This window comes from Mustela putorius, unplaced genomic scaffold (assembly GCF_011764305.1).
Source record: "Mustela putorius furo isolate JIRA1106 unplaced genomic scaffold, ASM1176430v1.1 tig00000196_pilon_pilon_pilon, whole genome shotgun sequence".
Lineage (NCBI taxonomy): Eukaryota > Metazoa > Chordata > Mammalia > Carnivora > Mustelidae > Mustela > Mustela putorius.
This window is the reverse complement of record NW_025421310.1, coordinates 8,056,310-8,071,111: the sequence shown is the minus strand read 5'-3', so window position 1 is coordinate 8,071,111 and position 14,802 is coordinate 8,056,310. Positions and strand designations below refer to the sequence as shown.

The 14,802-nt window shown below is 38.4% G+C and overlaps 1 protein-coding gene across 2 annotated transcripts in view; it reads right to left on the bottom strand.

The window, feature by feature from the left end:
• Positions 1-1,333: 1,333 nt before the first annotated feature.
• Positions 1,334-14,802, bottom strand: part of LOC101692162 (zinc finger protein OZF-like) — a 39,882-nt gene continuing 26,413 nt past the window's right edge. For both annotated transcript variants that reach the window (XM_045077406.1, XM_013049651.2), the window contains one exon: positions 1,334-5,166. In XM_045077406.1, coding sequence (XP_044933341.1) covers positions 3,375-4,964 — 1,590 coding nt within the window. In that variant the 5' untranslated portion in view covers positions 4,965-5,166 and the 3' untranslated portion in view covers positions 1,334-3,374. The remainder of the gene's footprint in view (positions 5,167-14,802) is intronic.

Below are 14,802 nucleotides of genomic sequence, written 5' to 3'. Positions count from 1 at the left end.
CTGTTCTAGATATACACACTACATCTCTTTATCCGTTGCCAGTGAACACTTGCACCAGACTGAAGCAGAAATGCTCACTGCACTGACTGTTATACCAAGAAATCCATGGCAACAGACAGAGCCAGAGCATGGGATGACACCTATCATCCACTCAGGAAAGGGAGGAAGGTCCACACAGTAGTATAACATCTTCCATTTAAGGTCACCCATCTACGCTGGATCTAAACTGTGTTGGGGGGGGCGCCTGGGTGGCTCAGTGGGTTAAGCTGTTGCCTTCGGCTCAGGTCGTGATCTCAGGGTCCTGGGATCGAGTCCCGCATCCGGCTCTCTGCTCAGCGGGGAGCCTGCTTCCTCCTCTCTCTCTGCTTGCCTCTCTGCCTACTTGTAATCTCTCTCTGTCAAATAAATAAATCTTTAAAAAAAAAAATAAAAAATAAATAAAAAAATAAACTGTGTTGGGGTTATACACCTGGGATACTAGCACTTTTGCAAACCACAGCACACGCCTTGCTGATCCTGCCTATTCCAATGTGCAGAAGGCGCCTTCATCTCCAACATCTACTCTGCCATGTGCCATTTTAAAGCTATGCTCCAAATGACTGCATCATCCAATACCCTTCCCTCCATCCTCTGCCGTGATCTAGGCCTGGGCAAACACAGTCAACACAACAGCATCTGGTCCTCACTAACACAGGAATTCAATTCAATTGTGAAGGTAAGATAGGACTTCCCTACTCCTCAGAAACCCACCACATGGGCAGATTCCTTCATTCCATTACATGTACTCATCAGATGATCCCACCAAGAGATGCCTGTGCCTTTCGAGGGACTAAAGGCAGCCACGTTGAAAGGAGTTAATCACATTTTCTTTTAATAGGTCTTATTAAAGGTCTTATTAAAGAAAGAGGGTGCCACCACCCTCTTTCACTTACATCCGCATCCCACAACCAGGGCTAAATTTCTGAATTGATACCCATCCGCCGTACTCATCTCTAATGGCAATTAAGAGGTCAGTGAGGACACTCTCACCACAACGCAGGCAAAGAAGAACGTTTGAGATGCCTGTGTAGGTGGAAATAAAACTGGGGATAAACAGAAATGGAGAACTGTAGATCACTAGGAAAATAAACAGGTGTAAGTTGTTTTTCTAATTCCAGGGAGTCAGTTGTGCAACCCAGGAACGGTGTCCTCTCTCCACATGCAGAACTCATGCCAGTTCTTCACCCTCTGTACTTTCTCTTTCTTAACTGGGGCTACAGTATCACTCCTACATACCACCCACCATTGTACATGTACGTTTACTTTATAGACATAAAAAGAACATCCACACATATGAAGTGGGGCACATACCTTTATTAGGGGCCAAGGTAGAGTGCTTTAGAGTCCCTGGGGAAGTCCAGAGAGCCTTTCAAACTGAAATAGGTTTAAGTAAGCTCAGTGGCAGTCTTCTCTGAAGGACACGGAAGGGGAAGGTCGTGGGAGACAGTGGTTGCTCAGAAAGGTGGACTGGGAATGTCATATGAGAAGGTACATTAACTTCTGATTCTGCAGCTTGTTACGTAGGGAATGCACTAGTAAGATCGCCTTGTGTCACTTAAAGTCCCCTGCAAAACTCCTGCCTACACGAAATGTATGCTAAGTAGCATTGTCATAGAGTACTTCAGTTAGTCATTCAGTGAGACCCATATACCATCTATAATATATCCATTCTATTACCCCACTGGTCCCAAGGAGGAGAAAATGATACGATAAACTAAGGGGAAACAATCACACATTAGCTACACATTAAGGCCACTGAGAAAACGGATTACTAGATATAATTCCACTCTGTTGCCAAAAAGGTGATAGATACAATCAGTAATCTACAACCTTATATAAAATGAGATAGGTTAACATTGGTAGTCAGATAACACTTCACTCATTACATAACCATGTTAACATGATAAAAATCATTATGTTTTATTAATTAAAAAATATTAAGTTCACAATAGACTAAGTTATGCATTTCAATCCCCTCTATAATCCTTACTCAAAATACAGAATTGAAGCATTAAAAAGCATCAAGTGCTGATATAGTGATGTGGAAATAGTGATTTTAGTAATTTTCAGGTGTGAGATCATTTGCAACAAATGTGTATGTATGCCGTATCAGGGAAGAGTTACATGTCCTCTTTATGATGTCTGTGAGGATTTCTTCCTTTCAACCACATCACTAATATTCTCTACTTCTAACTATTGCTATCGTAAGGATACGTCAGTATTTTATTGGATTGCCACCACTTCTGCCTCTAATACCAGTTGCTAAAATATTTTATTTATAACATTCAGAAAATCTTTCAGTTTTAATAATGAAGATGATGTTCCGAACACCTTTTCCATGACAACTGTCATTAAAGTCATAACCACGAACAATATGTCCATTTAGATTTTCTTCATATATTGTATATTATACTGTCCATCTTCCATGGATAATTAGATATGTGTGAGTCCCACCTAATGAAGGAGCAATCTCATCTCTGATGAAGCAATAATCAGTCACATAATGTCACACATACTAAAAATTAGAGTATTCTCTGAGGCGACTGAGGGTAAGTATACACTAATATTTGCTAGACATAAATATCAGATAGCGCCCATGTAAAAAAAAATATTGAAGTTAATTAGAACTATGCAAAAATCTATCCACTTAATCTTTTGAAGCATAACAGGACAGACATTTTTATAACAGTTTAACTTGGTTATTACTCCTTATCATGAATATTCTGATGTAATGTCAGAACAGACTGACTGCTGCAGTGCTTTCTACTTGACTTCTGTGACATTTACTGATATCTGATGTTCGGTTACATATATTTCTAAATATTTATATCTTCCAAATTACTTTCTTTTATGTACCCACGGGTGTTTGCTAAAGTGTATATTTAAAATGAAGGTCTCTCCTCATTCATTAAGTTTGTAGGGTTTGAATCTAGTGTCAATTTTCGGATATTAAGAATTGAATTCCAATTAAAGGCACTGCAAATTCTCTATATTTTACAGCTTCTATGCTGTATGAGAACTATGATGTTTAGTGAGTTGAGAGTTCCAGCCAGAGGCCTGACACATTCCTTTACCTTTGCAATGTTTCCCCTCAGTATGAACTCTAATGCTGAGTAAGGGTTGAGGAATCCTAAAAAAGTTTTACCACATTCTTTACATTTCTAAGTTTTTTTCTCCAATATGAATTCTCTGATGTTCAATAAAGCTTGACTTCTGATTAAAGGGCTTGCCAAATTATGTTTGCAAAACCTTTTCCAGGATACATTCCCTGATCAAATCAGACTTTAGGATTGCCTAAAGGCCTTGACACGTTCTTTATTTTGGTTAGGATTCCTTCAAGTATGAATTCTGTGATGTCTAGTCAGGTGTGAGTGCTGGATAAAGGTGTCACCACATTCTTTACATATATAAGGTTTCTCTCCACTATGAATTCTGTGATGCCGAGTCAGGTGCGAGTGCCGGTTAAAGGCCTGGCCACATTCTTTACATATATAAGGTTTCTCTCCAGTATGAATTCTGTGATGTTCAGTAAGCTTTGATTGCTGGTTAAAGGCCTTACCACATTCTTGACATTGGTAAGGTTTCTCTCCACTGTGAATTCTGTGATGGCGAGTCAGGTGCGAGTGCCGGTTAAAGGCCTGACCACATTCTTTACATATGTAAGGTTTCTCTCCAGTATGAATTCTGAGATGTTCAGTAAGCTTTGAGTGCTGGTTAAAGGCCTGGCCACATTCTTTACATATGTAAGGTTTCTCTCCACTATGAATTCTGTGATGTCGAGTAAGGTTAGAGTGCTGGTTAAAGGACTGACCACATTCTTTACATATGTAAGGTTTTTCACCACTGTGAATTCTGTGATGTTGAGTAAGACTTGAGTGATGGTTAAAGGCCTGGCCACATTCTTTACATTGGTAAGGTTTCTCTCCAGTATGAATTCTGTGATGCTGAATAAGGTTTGAGTGCTGGTTAAAGGCCTTGCCACATTCTTCACATTGGTAAGGTTTCTCTCCAGTATGAATTCTTTGATGTCGAGTAAGCATTGAGTGCTGGTTAAAGGCCTTTCCACATTCTTCACATTGGTAAGGTTTCTCTCCAGGATGACTTCTGTCATGTTGATTAACGTGTGAATTGTGGATAAAGACCTTGCTACATTCTTCACATTTGTAAGGTTTCTCTCCAGTACGCATTGGCTGACATTGAGATAGTGTTGTGTGCCAGTCAAAGGCTTTACCACATTCCTCACAAATGCAAGTTTTCTGTCCAGTAGTGACTGTGTTATGTATGTTTAGTCCTGATGATTGGCCCAACATGTTTCCTGTTTTATTACATCTGTGTAAATTTCTTTCCATGTGAATTCTCTGATAATCACCCACACTGGAGGACTGGTTAACAGATTTCCCACATTCATTGTATTTACAAGGATTTTCTCCTATAGGGATATTCTTAAGTATAATCAGGTCGGAGCTTTGGTAAGAGACTTCCACACAATTATCACATTCATAATGATTCTCTGGAAAATGAGTCCTCACATGTTTATTAACATTTGAACCCTCGTTAAATTTGTTCTCAGATTCACCACACTGAGCAATGTTCTGGTCATCTTGTAGTGTTGAATCCTCAGTGAAGGATCTCTCCAATGGATCCCACTGAGCACTTTGTTCTTCATTTTTAAGTCTCTGATTTTCAGAAATACTTGACTCAGTCAATCCAATCCTACTTTCAAAATGGTTCAAATAATTATTTTCAGCATGGACTAAGCAACTTTCCAGATTTTCCAAATTTTCATTCTCCAGATATGTATGTTTGACCATTTGATTTGAGCCCTTGCTTATAGAAAGACACTGCTTTGCAGAAGTAGCAGACTTAAGAAGGGATGTTTTCCAAAGTGTTTTATATCCTTCACCATTTTGGGCAGTCAGATTCATATTACGGACCGTAGTCTCAGTTTCGTTATGTCCTTCATGATATCTTTGATGCTCTCTTCACTTTCCCCATCATTTTTCCAGTCTATCATTAAGTGTAAATTCTTAAGGGCACTATGTTTATATCTACCCACTGCCACGTTTTGGAAAGAAGCTTCTATGCACAGCTTTGGCAGGAAACTCTGGGTGCCATGTGAAGATACAGCTGAAAGATATCGAATAAGAAAAAAGTAAAATCATTCCACTTACTATTCTCAGATGAATATAATGAAAGCTTCTAATATGCAAAATTAAAATCAATCACAGAACTTCAGCAATATGGCTGAGAAAGAATCATCAGGACTTCATTGCTCCAAGGAGACATAAACTTGCAGACAATGTACAGACCACAAAAGCTATCACACAGTTCCAAAGTATAATGTGAAGCACAGATCATGATCCTGTATCTCAAAAAACCAGGAAAAGTGCCAATGACCCCAAAATTAGAAGGAAGCAAATTTAAACTTAAAATAGAAATCAACAAAAGAGGAGATAGCAAAAACAGGAAAACATCAACAATAGGAAGACTGCATTTTCAGAAAAGATCAACAAAATCGGTATACTTTTTACTAAATAAAGAATGGAAGAGAAAATACTAAGTAAAATCAGAAGTGAAGAAGTGAAAGCAGGCACAATATAACCGATACCCTAGAAATAAAAACATTTATGAGGTGATGATGGATAATTATATGACCACAAATAGGGATCAAAAAAACTTGTGAAAATCTCAAAATGTATATAACATATCTGACTCCATTATGGAGAAATAATTTGAAAAAATAAATATATCAAATCATCTACTATTAAGTAGATTGAAAAAGTAATAATAATTCAAAAAACAAAAAAACAACCTCCCAAAAAAGAAAGTCCTGTACCAGATAAATTCACTGGATAATTCAAACATTTAAAGAGAAAGTACTTTAAATCTCTCCAACATTTCCAAGGAGTGAAGCAAAAGGAAACTATCAAGCAATCTCTGTAACACCAGCTCTACCACCTTATCAAAGCCAAGGAAGACACCATGAACAGAGAAGACCAGAAAATACTACCTATGAGGAGTAATTATTCTAAGTCCACAATAAAATAAAGCAAACTGAATCAAAAGCACATTTCACTATTTTACAACATAATCAATTGAGAATTCCTCCTGAAGTTCAGGGTCTTTTTAACATTTGGAAATCTATAAATTTAAGAGTTTGCATTAACAGAACGAAGGCCAAACATGACACGTTCGTATTAACTGAGGCAGAACATGAGTTTCATGATTAAAATCACTCAAGAGCAGGAACAGAAGGAAACCACTTCAGTATAACAAAGGCCATATAGGTGCTAAAAGCTGAAACCTAGCGCATTCAATAGTAAAAGACTGAATGCTTCTCCTGTGTGATCAGAAACGAGGTAATGGAGTGATGTCTGCACTTCCATTCAACATAGTACTGGATATTCCAGTCAGTACAATCAGGCAAGAAAAAATATGTCAAAGGAATCCAATTAAAAAAAAAAAAAAGAAAAACTAACTGTTCACAGATGACATGATCTGTAGAACACCTTAAGGAATGCCTATTTTTATTTGTATGTGATTTTACTGTTTGGTCATCACTTGTATAATTTATTTCTGCTAATTTTCCACAGTAGCCTTTCAAACTTCAATTTTTTAATGCTACAAATGCCTGATTAAAGAAAAAAAAGGTTCAAATAAACAAGGTAATGTTACACTACAAGGAAATAGAAAAAGAAGAAACATAAACATCAAATTTAGTAGAGGAAGGAAATAACAATGAAAAATCAAACATAAATAAAGCAGATCAGAATAAAAAGTAATATAACACTGAAAGTCTCTTTCAAAATTCCAATGCCTTTTTTTTTGGCAGATCAAAACCCCTCTTAACATTTATGTGGCTGTTACAGGATAACATCCCCAGAATAATTTTCAAACTGAAGAGTACGTTGGAGGCACTACACTCCCTGATTTAAAACATAGTACAAAGCTATAGTTATCACAATAATGCACCACAGGGATAGCTGTGCAATACAGGGATAGCTGTGCATTACACAATAATGCAATACAGGGATAGCTAACAAAAATGTAGAGATGAGCTACACCTGTCCTTATCCAATGTTAATGTGAAGTGAAGATCCTGTCAAAACTTATATTCTGATTTGGATTTCTAGGTGGGATCTGAGTTTCCACATTTCTCACGAGCTTATAAGTGATGCCAATATCTTAGTTCACGTGCCACACTCTTATATTCCAAAAATAAAAAGGATGACTTTGAACGTAAAGAATATTGTGGAAATTACAACTTCTAATACCAAGAACAAAACAACAATTCTTCCTCAACATTTACTACTCACTACATCACATGGGTAACATGTTTTCATAAATTCACCCACGAATCCACACTAACCTATGCAAACAGTAGAGTTGTTCTTCACCCTTCAAAAAATATTGTGGCAAAATTTCAGTTACAGTACATCCTGAGTTTTACCCCAGATTGTCTGAAACTGAATTGCTCTGAGACAAACAGGCCACTAGACAGAAGCATCCCTAAAAGAAGGCTCACAGCAGGTTTCAAAATGACAGTGGGAATGCAAACATGACTAAACCATAGAATGTATTAACTAAAACAGGTAAGTAAGGATAAAACATAAAAGAAAAAACTATACAGGTGCCTGGGTGGCTCAGTGGGTTAAAGCCTCTGCCTTCAGCTCAGGTCATGATCCCAGAGTCCCGTGATCAAGTCCTGCATTGGGCTCTCTGCTCAGCAGGGAGCCTTGCTTCCTCCTCTCCCTCTGCCTACTTGTGATCTCTGTCTCTGTCAAATAAATAAATAAAATCTTTTTTTTAAAATTACAAATTCAATAAAAAAGAATAAAAATGATAGACTAGAGGTTTTTTGTTTTGTTTTGTTTTTAATGTCATTGAAACAGAAATGCTGGGGCACCTGGGTGGCTCAGTCATTAAGCGTCTGCCTTCAGATAGGGTCTGCCTTTGGCTGGGGGCCTGCATTGGGCTCCCTGCTCAGCAGGAAGCCTGTCTCTCCCTGTCCTACTACCCCTGTTTGTGTTCCTTCTCTCTCTCTCTTTTTTTTTTTTTAAGATTTTATTTATTTATTTGATACAGAGAGAGAGAGATCACAAGTAGGCAGAGAGGCAGGCAGAGAGGGGGAAGCAGGTTCCCTGCTGAGGAGAGAGCCTCATGTGGGGCTCAATCCCAGGACCCCGAGATCATGACCTGAGCTGAAGGCAGAGTCTTAACCCATTGAGCCACCCAGGAACTCACTGTGTTCCCTCTCTTGCTGTCAAATAAATAAATAAAATCTTTAAAAAACAAACAAAAGAAAGAAACTGAGAAATGCTTTCAGTGATAAAAATTTTGAATATATTTGTGGATGAAGGTTTCTGTGTCTTATGAAAACACCACAGAGACAAACACACAAGAATAGGAGTAAAATTACTATCATTTTTGAGTCTTGTATAGCATTCAAAGTATCTGTTCTCATGTAGCTTTTGTGCGGAGTTGTATTTTACAATTTTAAGGCAGTGGAGCATTCAGGATGCATGTTTTCTTTCTCTAGAGCAACAGAGAAGTGATAAGAAATGCTATGTCTGCGACGTGAGTGTGGAATAAAATGGAAATACACAGGGCCAAGCTATTGTTTATTTATAATCTCGACTTCAAACAACGGTATCTTCAGCCAACAGAGGAGAGAGCCTTCTCTTTCAAAGCAGACTACAAAGCAAAACAGAGAAGGGAGTTCCCCTGATTAAGTATACTTAAACGACTTATGCACATCTTTCAGTAAATTCTCCCAAAGCCCATAATAATAAATGAGAAAAATTATTAACCTTTCAAGTGGAGGAATCCAGCAGAGAACACAGAGGAAATGAAGCATACGAATCTGTAATGGGTCACACTGGTGACAGTGCCTGACAGTCTTCAAAGGACACATAGTAACTACTGGGAAATAAATGCCCAGGATAGCAAGTACATCATAAGCTAAACACACACATTAAAGTTCCCCTTTTATTCAAATATCAAGCCAAATATACCTCCTGTAATAGCGTATATAAGCTCTGTCCTTCGTGTGTGATCATAGGCTTTTACAGGCTCCTCCTGGCATTCTGATCAGGTGAATCACAAAAGACTTGGTCCAGAGACCCAGACTTGGGAGGCTAACCGATGTGTAAGAATCGTGGTCCTCTCACCTCCAGCAGGTGCCCTGCCCTCACTTCATGATGTCCTCCAGGGTCCCCAAAACACTGCGGGCTTTCTCCACTGAAACACAGACGGACTGGGAGTTCAGAGCCCAGTCCCAATCCTCATACTGACCGATGTCCTGTCCAATTTCTGCCTCTCAAGAATAATGTTCTAGTCTTTCCTGAGAGTGCCCATAGCATGGTACCTCTCTATATAAATGTCACTGATCTAGTCAAGTGGACAGGGAACAAAGTTCATTTAATGCCAGGGCTGAATCTTCAGCTCCCTTAGCTCATTTATCTCTCAGGTTTAACCAAAGAATGACAAAAATTTTTAGGTGGTGGAAAAATAGAAGAAAGAGGCACATCTCACATGGGAACCAGGAGACTGAATCAAGGATGCATGGAATCCAGCTTAAGTTCAGTCAAGGGCACTAAGTGTGTTTTTAAAAACAAAAGCAAACCAAACACTATTTCTAGAATCTGAAGCACACGGTTGCATCTGGGCAGTCAGACTTTGAGAATGTAGGCTCAGGACAAAATTGCAGGCCTGTGTGACCTAAGATAAGCAATTTAAAGGGTTCCTAAACACAGGGAAGAGGCTAACCCTGGAGTCCTTCCCTCCCTTCACTTTTCATTCGAGCCAACTCCACCTCTGCATGGTGGACTTCATCAACCACCCTTCTCTGGGTCTCTTTTATTTCTCCTTCTTCACGTTCCCATGCCAGAAGCATTTGTGCAAACAGCTCCCACACGGACAACTCACACAGGTGCAATCTGGGTACAACACTGGTTTCTGAGCTTGGACCCCACAGATGACACAGATTTTTTAAAATATCAAGGTTTCTCTACACTTTTACTAATCTTCAGTGCTTCACACTATAGGATCTCTTCTGTTTTCACATCAGGCTTCCTCCTAAAAACTGACTTTGCCTAACAGGAAATAAAATCTGTTGCAATTTCCAGCATCCTCAAAAGAATCCACTTATGCAGATATTTGGCCCTTATTACATAAAGGTTAATGGTAAGAGATGAGAGACAAAAACTATACATTGCCAGGAAAACTAGGCAAGAAGCTCTCTCAGAAATGGATGTGCTTCCATGGACATAGTCCTAGGCTGCTCAGGTGTGAGGGCTCTGGGCTCTTCCATGTCTGACTCACTGCTCCACTCTGTTAGGAACTCTCTCCTCCAGCAGTTTAAACTTATCTCCATTGCATTACAGAAAAATTTGCTTTCTTAAGTCTATATCCAATTATGAATACATAGGATTAGCTTCATTTGGAATAGGTTAGCTTTCTTTACATGCAAGTTCTAAAGAAAGTAGTTGGAACCTATGTATGTATATGCGCATCTTTGTCTGGTTTGTTTTCTATTAAGGCATCACTGACAAAGATTGTTACGCTGGTTCAGATGTACAACACAGTGTTTTGACAACTCTCTAGGTTCTACAACGCTCACAAGTGAGCTACTGTCTGTCACTGTACAATGCTATAATACCATGGAATATATTCCTTACGCTGTAACTTTTATCACCATGATTTATTTGTTCCGTAATCGGAAGCCTATACTTCCTACCTCCTTCACCCATTTTGCCCATCGTCCCTCTGCGTTTCACGCTGGCAACCAGCACATTGTTAAACGTATTTATGGGTCTGTTTCTGTTTTCTGGTTGTTTCTTGTCATTTATGACAATGTGGATAGACCTAGAAGATATTATGCTATGTAAAATAAGTCAAAGAAAAAACACTATATGATTTCACTTATATGTACAATCCAAACAACAAATGAACAAACAAAACCAGAAACATACACCCATGAGTATCTATTTTGTTTTGAATAAAGTCCACGAATAACCTTGAAAACTATAAAAATTCCAAGACTACACACATTTTATAATGTGACAAATTGGCTTCTAACAATTTTCCAGTGCTGGCAGAAGACAAGAGATCCTGGATCAAAGTCCAAGGATCTTAGCTCAGGTCACAGCAATCACGATCATCTTCTTGCTCACATGAATTTCACTTACCAGCCTCCCAACCACAATTCATACATGTGGACACTGCACATGCAGTGGGTCTGTGTCACATCTGTGAGACTCTGAGCATAGGGAACGACAACATATTAAAGGAACAAAGAGCACATCTGCCTGCACTGCACCGCTTCATTTGAGGGAGCTCTCTCCACTTACCTATGCAGTAAACAAATTCTGTCCTCTACCCATGAGCAAGGTAGTATCATATTTTCCCAAGCCTTTTTATACACACACATCAATGGAAAAACAATGAGAATAAAACTTTCAGTGCTTCTATCCATAACACCTGCAGAAATGGAAACCCATCGAAAATCAAATCCCAACAGTATCCACCATTCAGTTTGATCCCAGCTTGGATCCCGCCTCATTCTCCATGTGTATACCGCCTCATGAAACACTCATTAACCTTACACAGCATCCAGGATAAATGTATTCAATTTACACCAGGAAACATTTTTCAAGGCTATGATCCTCAGGATACAATGCAGAAGAATTGGATGAGCTGTCACACTCCCTTCTGCAATCTCCTGTGGAGCCTGCATTTAACCAGGTGAAGAAATCACAATACCCATGAAGGTCTACCTTAAATTTCTGTCGCGATCTTTCTAAGGGAGATGTGTAAAGGAAAAACAAAACTATGCAAAAGCATACAATTTCCATGTATCTGAAAAGATGCGAGTATTCTGTACTCTTAACCAGGCAAAGCAAGTCCTAGATACAGCAGAATCATGGCTATTTCAATAAAAGGGATAAGAATTGGAAAACACAGGAATTAGTGCAGAGGAGTACTGCAAAGTTGTTCACCAACCATCAACAGGGAATATTAAAAAGAGCAACACAGACCTAAAAGATGTAGGAGATTGTGTAAAATGAAACAAAGGTGATCACAAGGGCAAAAGAAGGGTGGGTAGCCCTGAAGTTAGGTAAAGAACATTGATTCTATGAATGAACTTGACACACGGCTTGTGTCTCTCTGGATCAACATCATGGAAGCACACTGATCCCAATCACGAGCTTGCAACATGATTTCAAGAATAGTAACAATACCGTATACAGCAAACGTATGATTTGGTTCTGATATGTACAACAGTATCCAAAATACATTTCCCTTCATATTTTACTGCTCATTTGACAGTGACATACAACAGAAAATTAAAAACTCTTGTACTTGGAAGCTTCTACGTCAAGCTCCTTCCAACAAGCATCCAGAGGGCTAATGTTAATGACCTGGAAGACACCGGAGACCCACACCGTACTTACCACACTGCACACACCCCTGGCCACTATGTAAACATGCAAAACAAGTATCCACCCAAAACCACAGGAGAAATCATTTCACCCAAAAGCTGTCATCGCTGGTGGGAATTTACTTTAGAGTGAATGACCAATGAATTGTATATACTCACATGTCTGGCAATAAAATCTGTAGAATTTAACCTTCACCCCCTGAACTAAAGAGATAATGATATAAGTTATCAGCTTGTCAAGATTCCTGCTACAGTGTATAACAAGCAGATGCATGTTCATTTGCCAAGACCCTGGAATTCATTTTTGCTATGGGAATATAGGAATAATTCACCTGAGCAAAGAGGCCCATGGAGGTTTTTTTACCTCAAAACTGACACTGAGTACCATGGTACTACAAAACTATAAATGTTAACTAGAGGCAGGAAAAGATGGAGAGAAATCATGGGAAAAGTTGGCTCCAAGACTGAGGTGACGTTTAATGATGTCAAGAAATGACTTCGGTAAGCAAATTGAAAGAAAGCACAAATACGACATTTTCAAAATATATTTCAATTTGTTATTAAATACAAGGGGGTAAAAAGGAAAAAAGAATAGAAAACGTCAGTCACTACATAAACCACACAACACATTAAATTTTAATAGATTTTTGATCAAAACTGTAAAGATAATGATTTTTTTAGAAAAGCACAAGAGAAAATCAATTTAATCTATCAAAAACAATTAACATACATTTTATGTATGTGTTATCGGTTATTCCTATAATAAAGGAAGCTCAGGAAAAGAAAATGTTAAGAAAATGAAGGAGGGGTGCCTGAATGGCTCAGCAGGTTAAAGCCTCTGCCTTCGGCTCAGGTCATGATCCCAGGGTCCTGGGATCAAGCCCCTCATTGGGCTCTCTGCTCGGCAGGGACCCTGCTTCCTCCTCTCTCTCTGCCTACTTGTGATCTCTCTGTCAAATAAATAAATAAAAATCTTAAAAAAAAAAAAAAAAGAAAGAAAGAAAGAAAAGAAAAGAAAATCAGAAGGAAGGGGTGCCTGGGTGGTTCAGTCATTAAGCGTTTGCCTAAGGATCAGGTCATGATCCTGGATCCTGGGATCGGATCCCCTTATCGGGCTCCCTGCTCAGCAGGAGTCTGCTTCTCCCTCTTCCATTCCCTCTGCTTGTGTTCTCTCTCTCACTGTCTTTCTCTGTCAAATAAATAAATAAAATCTTTAAAGAAAAGAAAATCAGAAGGAAGAGAAAATATATTTTCTGATACCATATTATATCTGACCACAAGTGCACCACACTTCAAACCAATGTTGTTCAAGGGTCAAGTGTACTTTGTGTTACTGTTTACCCGCAACCTTAATGAAATTGGGGTGGCTAAGGCAGTGTCAAATAACATTTCTTTTATTACACATAGGTATTAACACATTAAAATCCGTTTGTTGTTCTCAATTAAAATACATTAAGTTCAAAAACACTGTAACCAAACTATTGGGAAAAAAAATCACTCTATGATCCTTGGTCAAAATGCCCATTACATCATTCAAGAACCATTCCCGTTCCCCAATACAAGGATCTATGTGTCCTGCTCTCCATGCTTTTCAACTGAGGCTAATTATTGAGTATGTGAGGATTTACTATAATTTTATACCTTTTAGGGAAGAGTTAGCTACACTTTCCTCAGTTATCTGTGAATATTTCTTTTATTTCAACCAAGTACCAAATATTTACTAGTATCAATTGCTATGATGAAGATACATCCAGCTTTAAATAACCTACCACTATATTCTCCTTAAACAGCAAATGGCAAAACTATTTAAAATTAAGACTGTTTCTGTGTTTCACTTTAATGCAAATAATAACACCCTCATTCCCTACTTCATTAGGAATTATTTCACTCTTGTACGTCAACCACACACAACATCTCCATGTGGACTTTCTTCTTACAGCCTCCTTAATTTTGCATGGAAAAGGAGGTTATAAATGAATTCCACATCACAGTGCCCTCATGTCGTTAAGACCCCAAGAATCAAATTATTTTGCATGCACACAAGCAATAAAGGCTTAGCATGAGATGATTTCAGAATAAAATTAGTAATATTTGCCAAGCAAAATATCTCAAATATAGTATAAAAAAAAGAGAGAGAGAGAGAGAGACACTGAAATGAATTATCCTTCGTTCCTTTCAGGCATATTAACACATACATTCACCATTAAGTAACATGGGTTTGAACAATGCGGGTCAATTTATAGATTTTTTCTTTCTTATGAATGTAGTGTAGTACTGTAAACATGGTTTCTCTTCATTATGATTTCCCTAATATTTTCTTT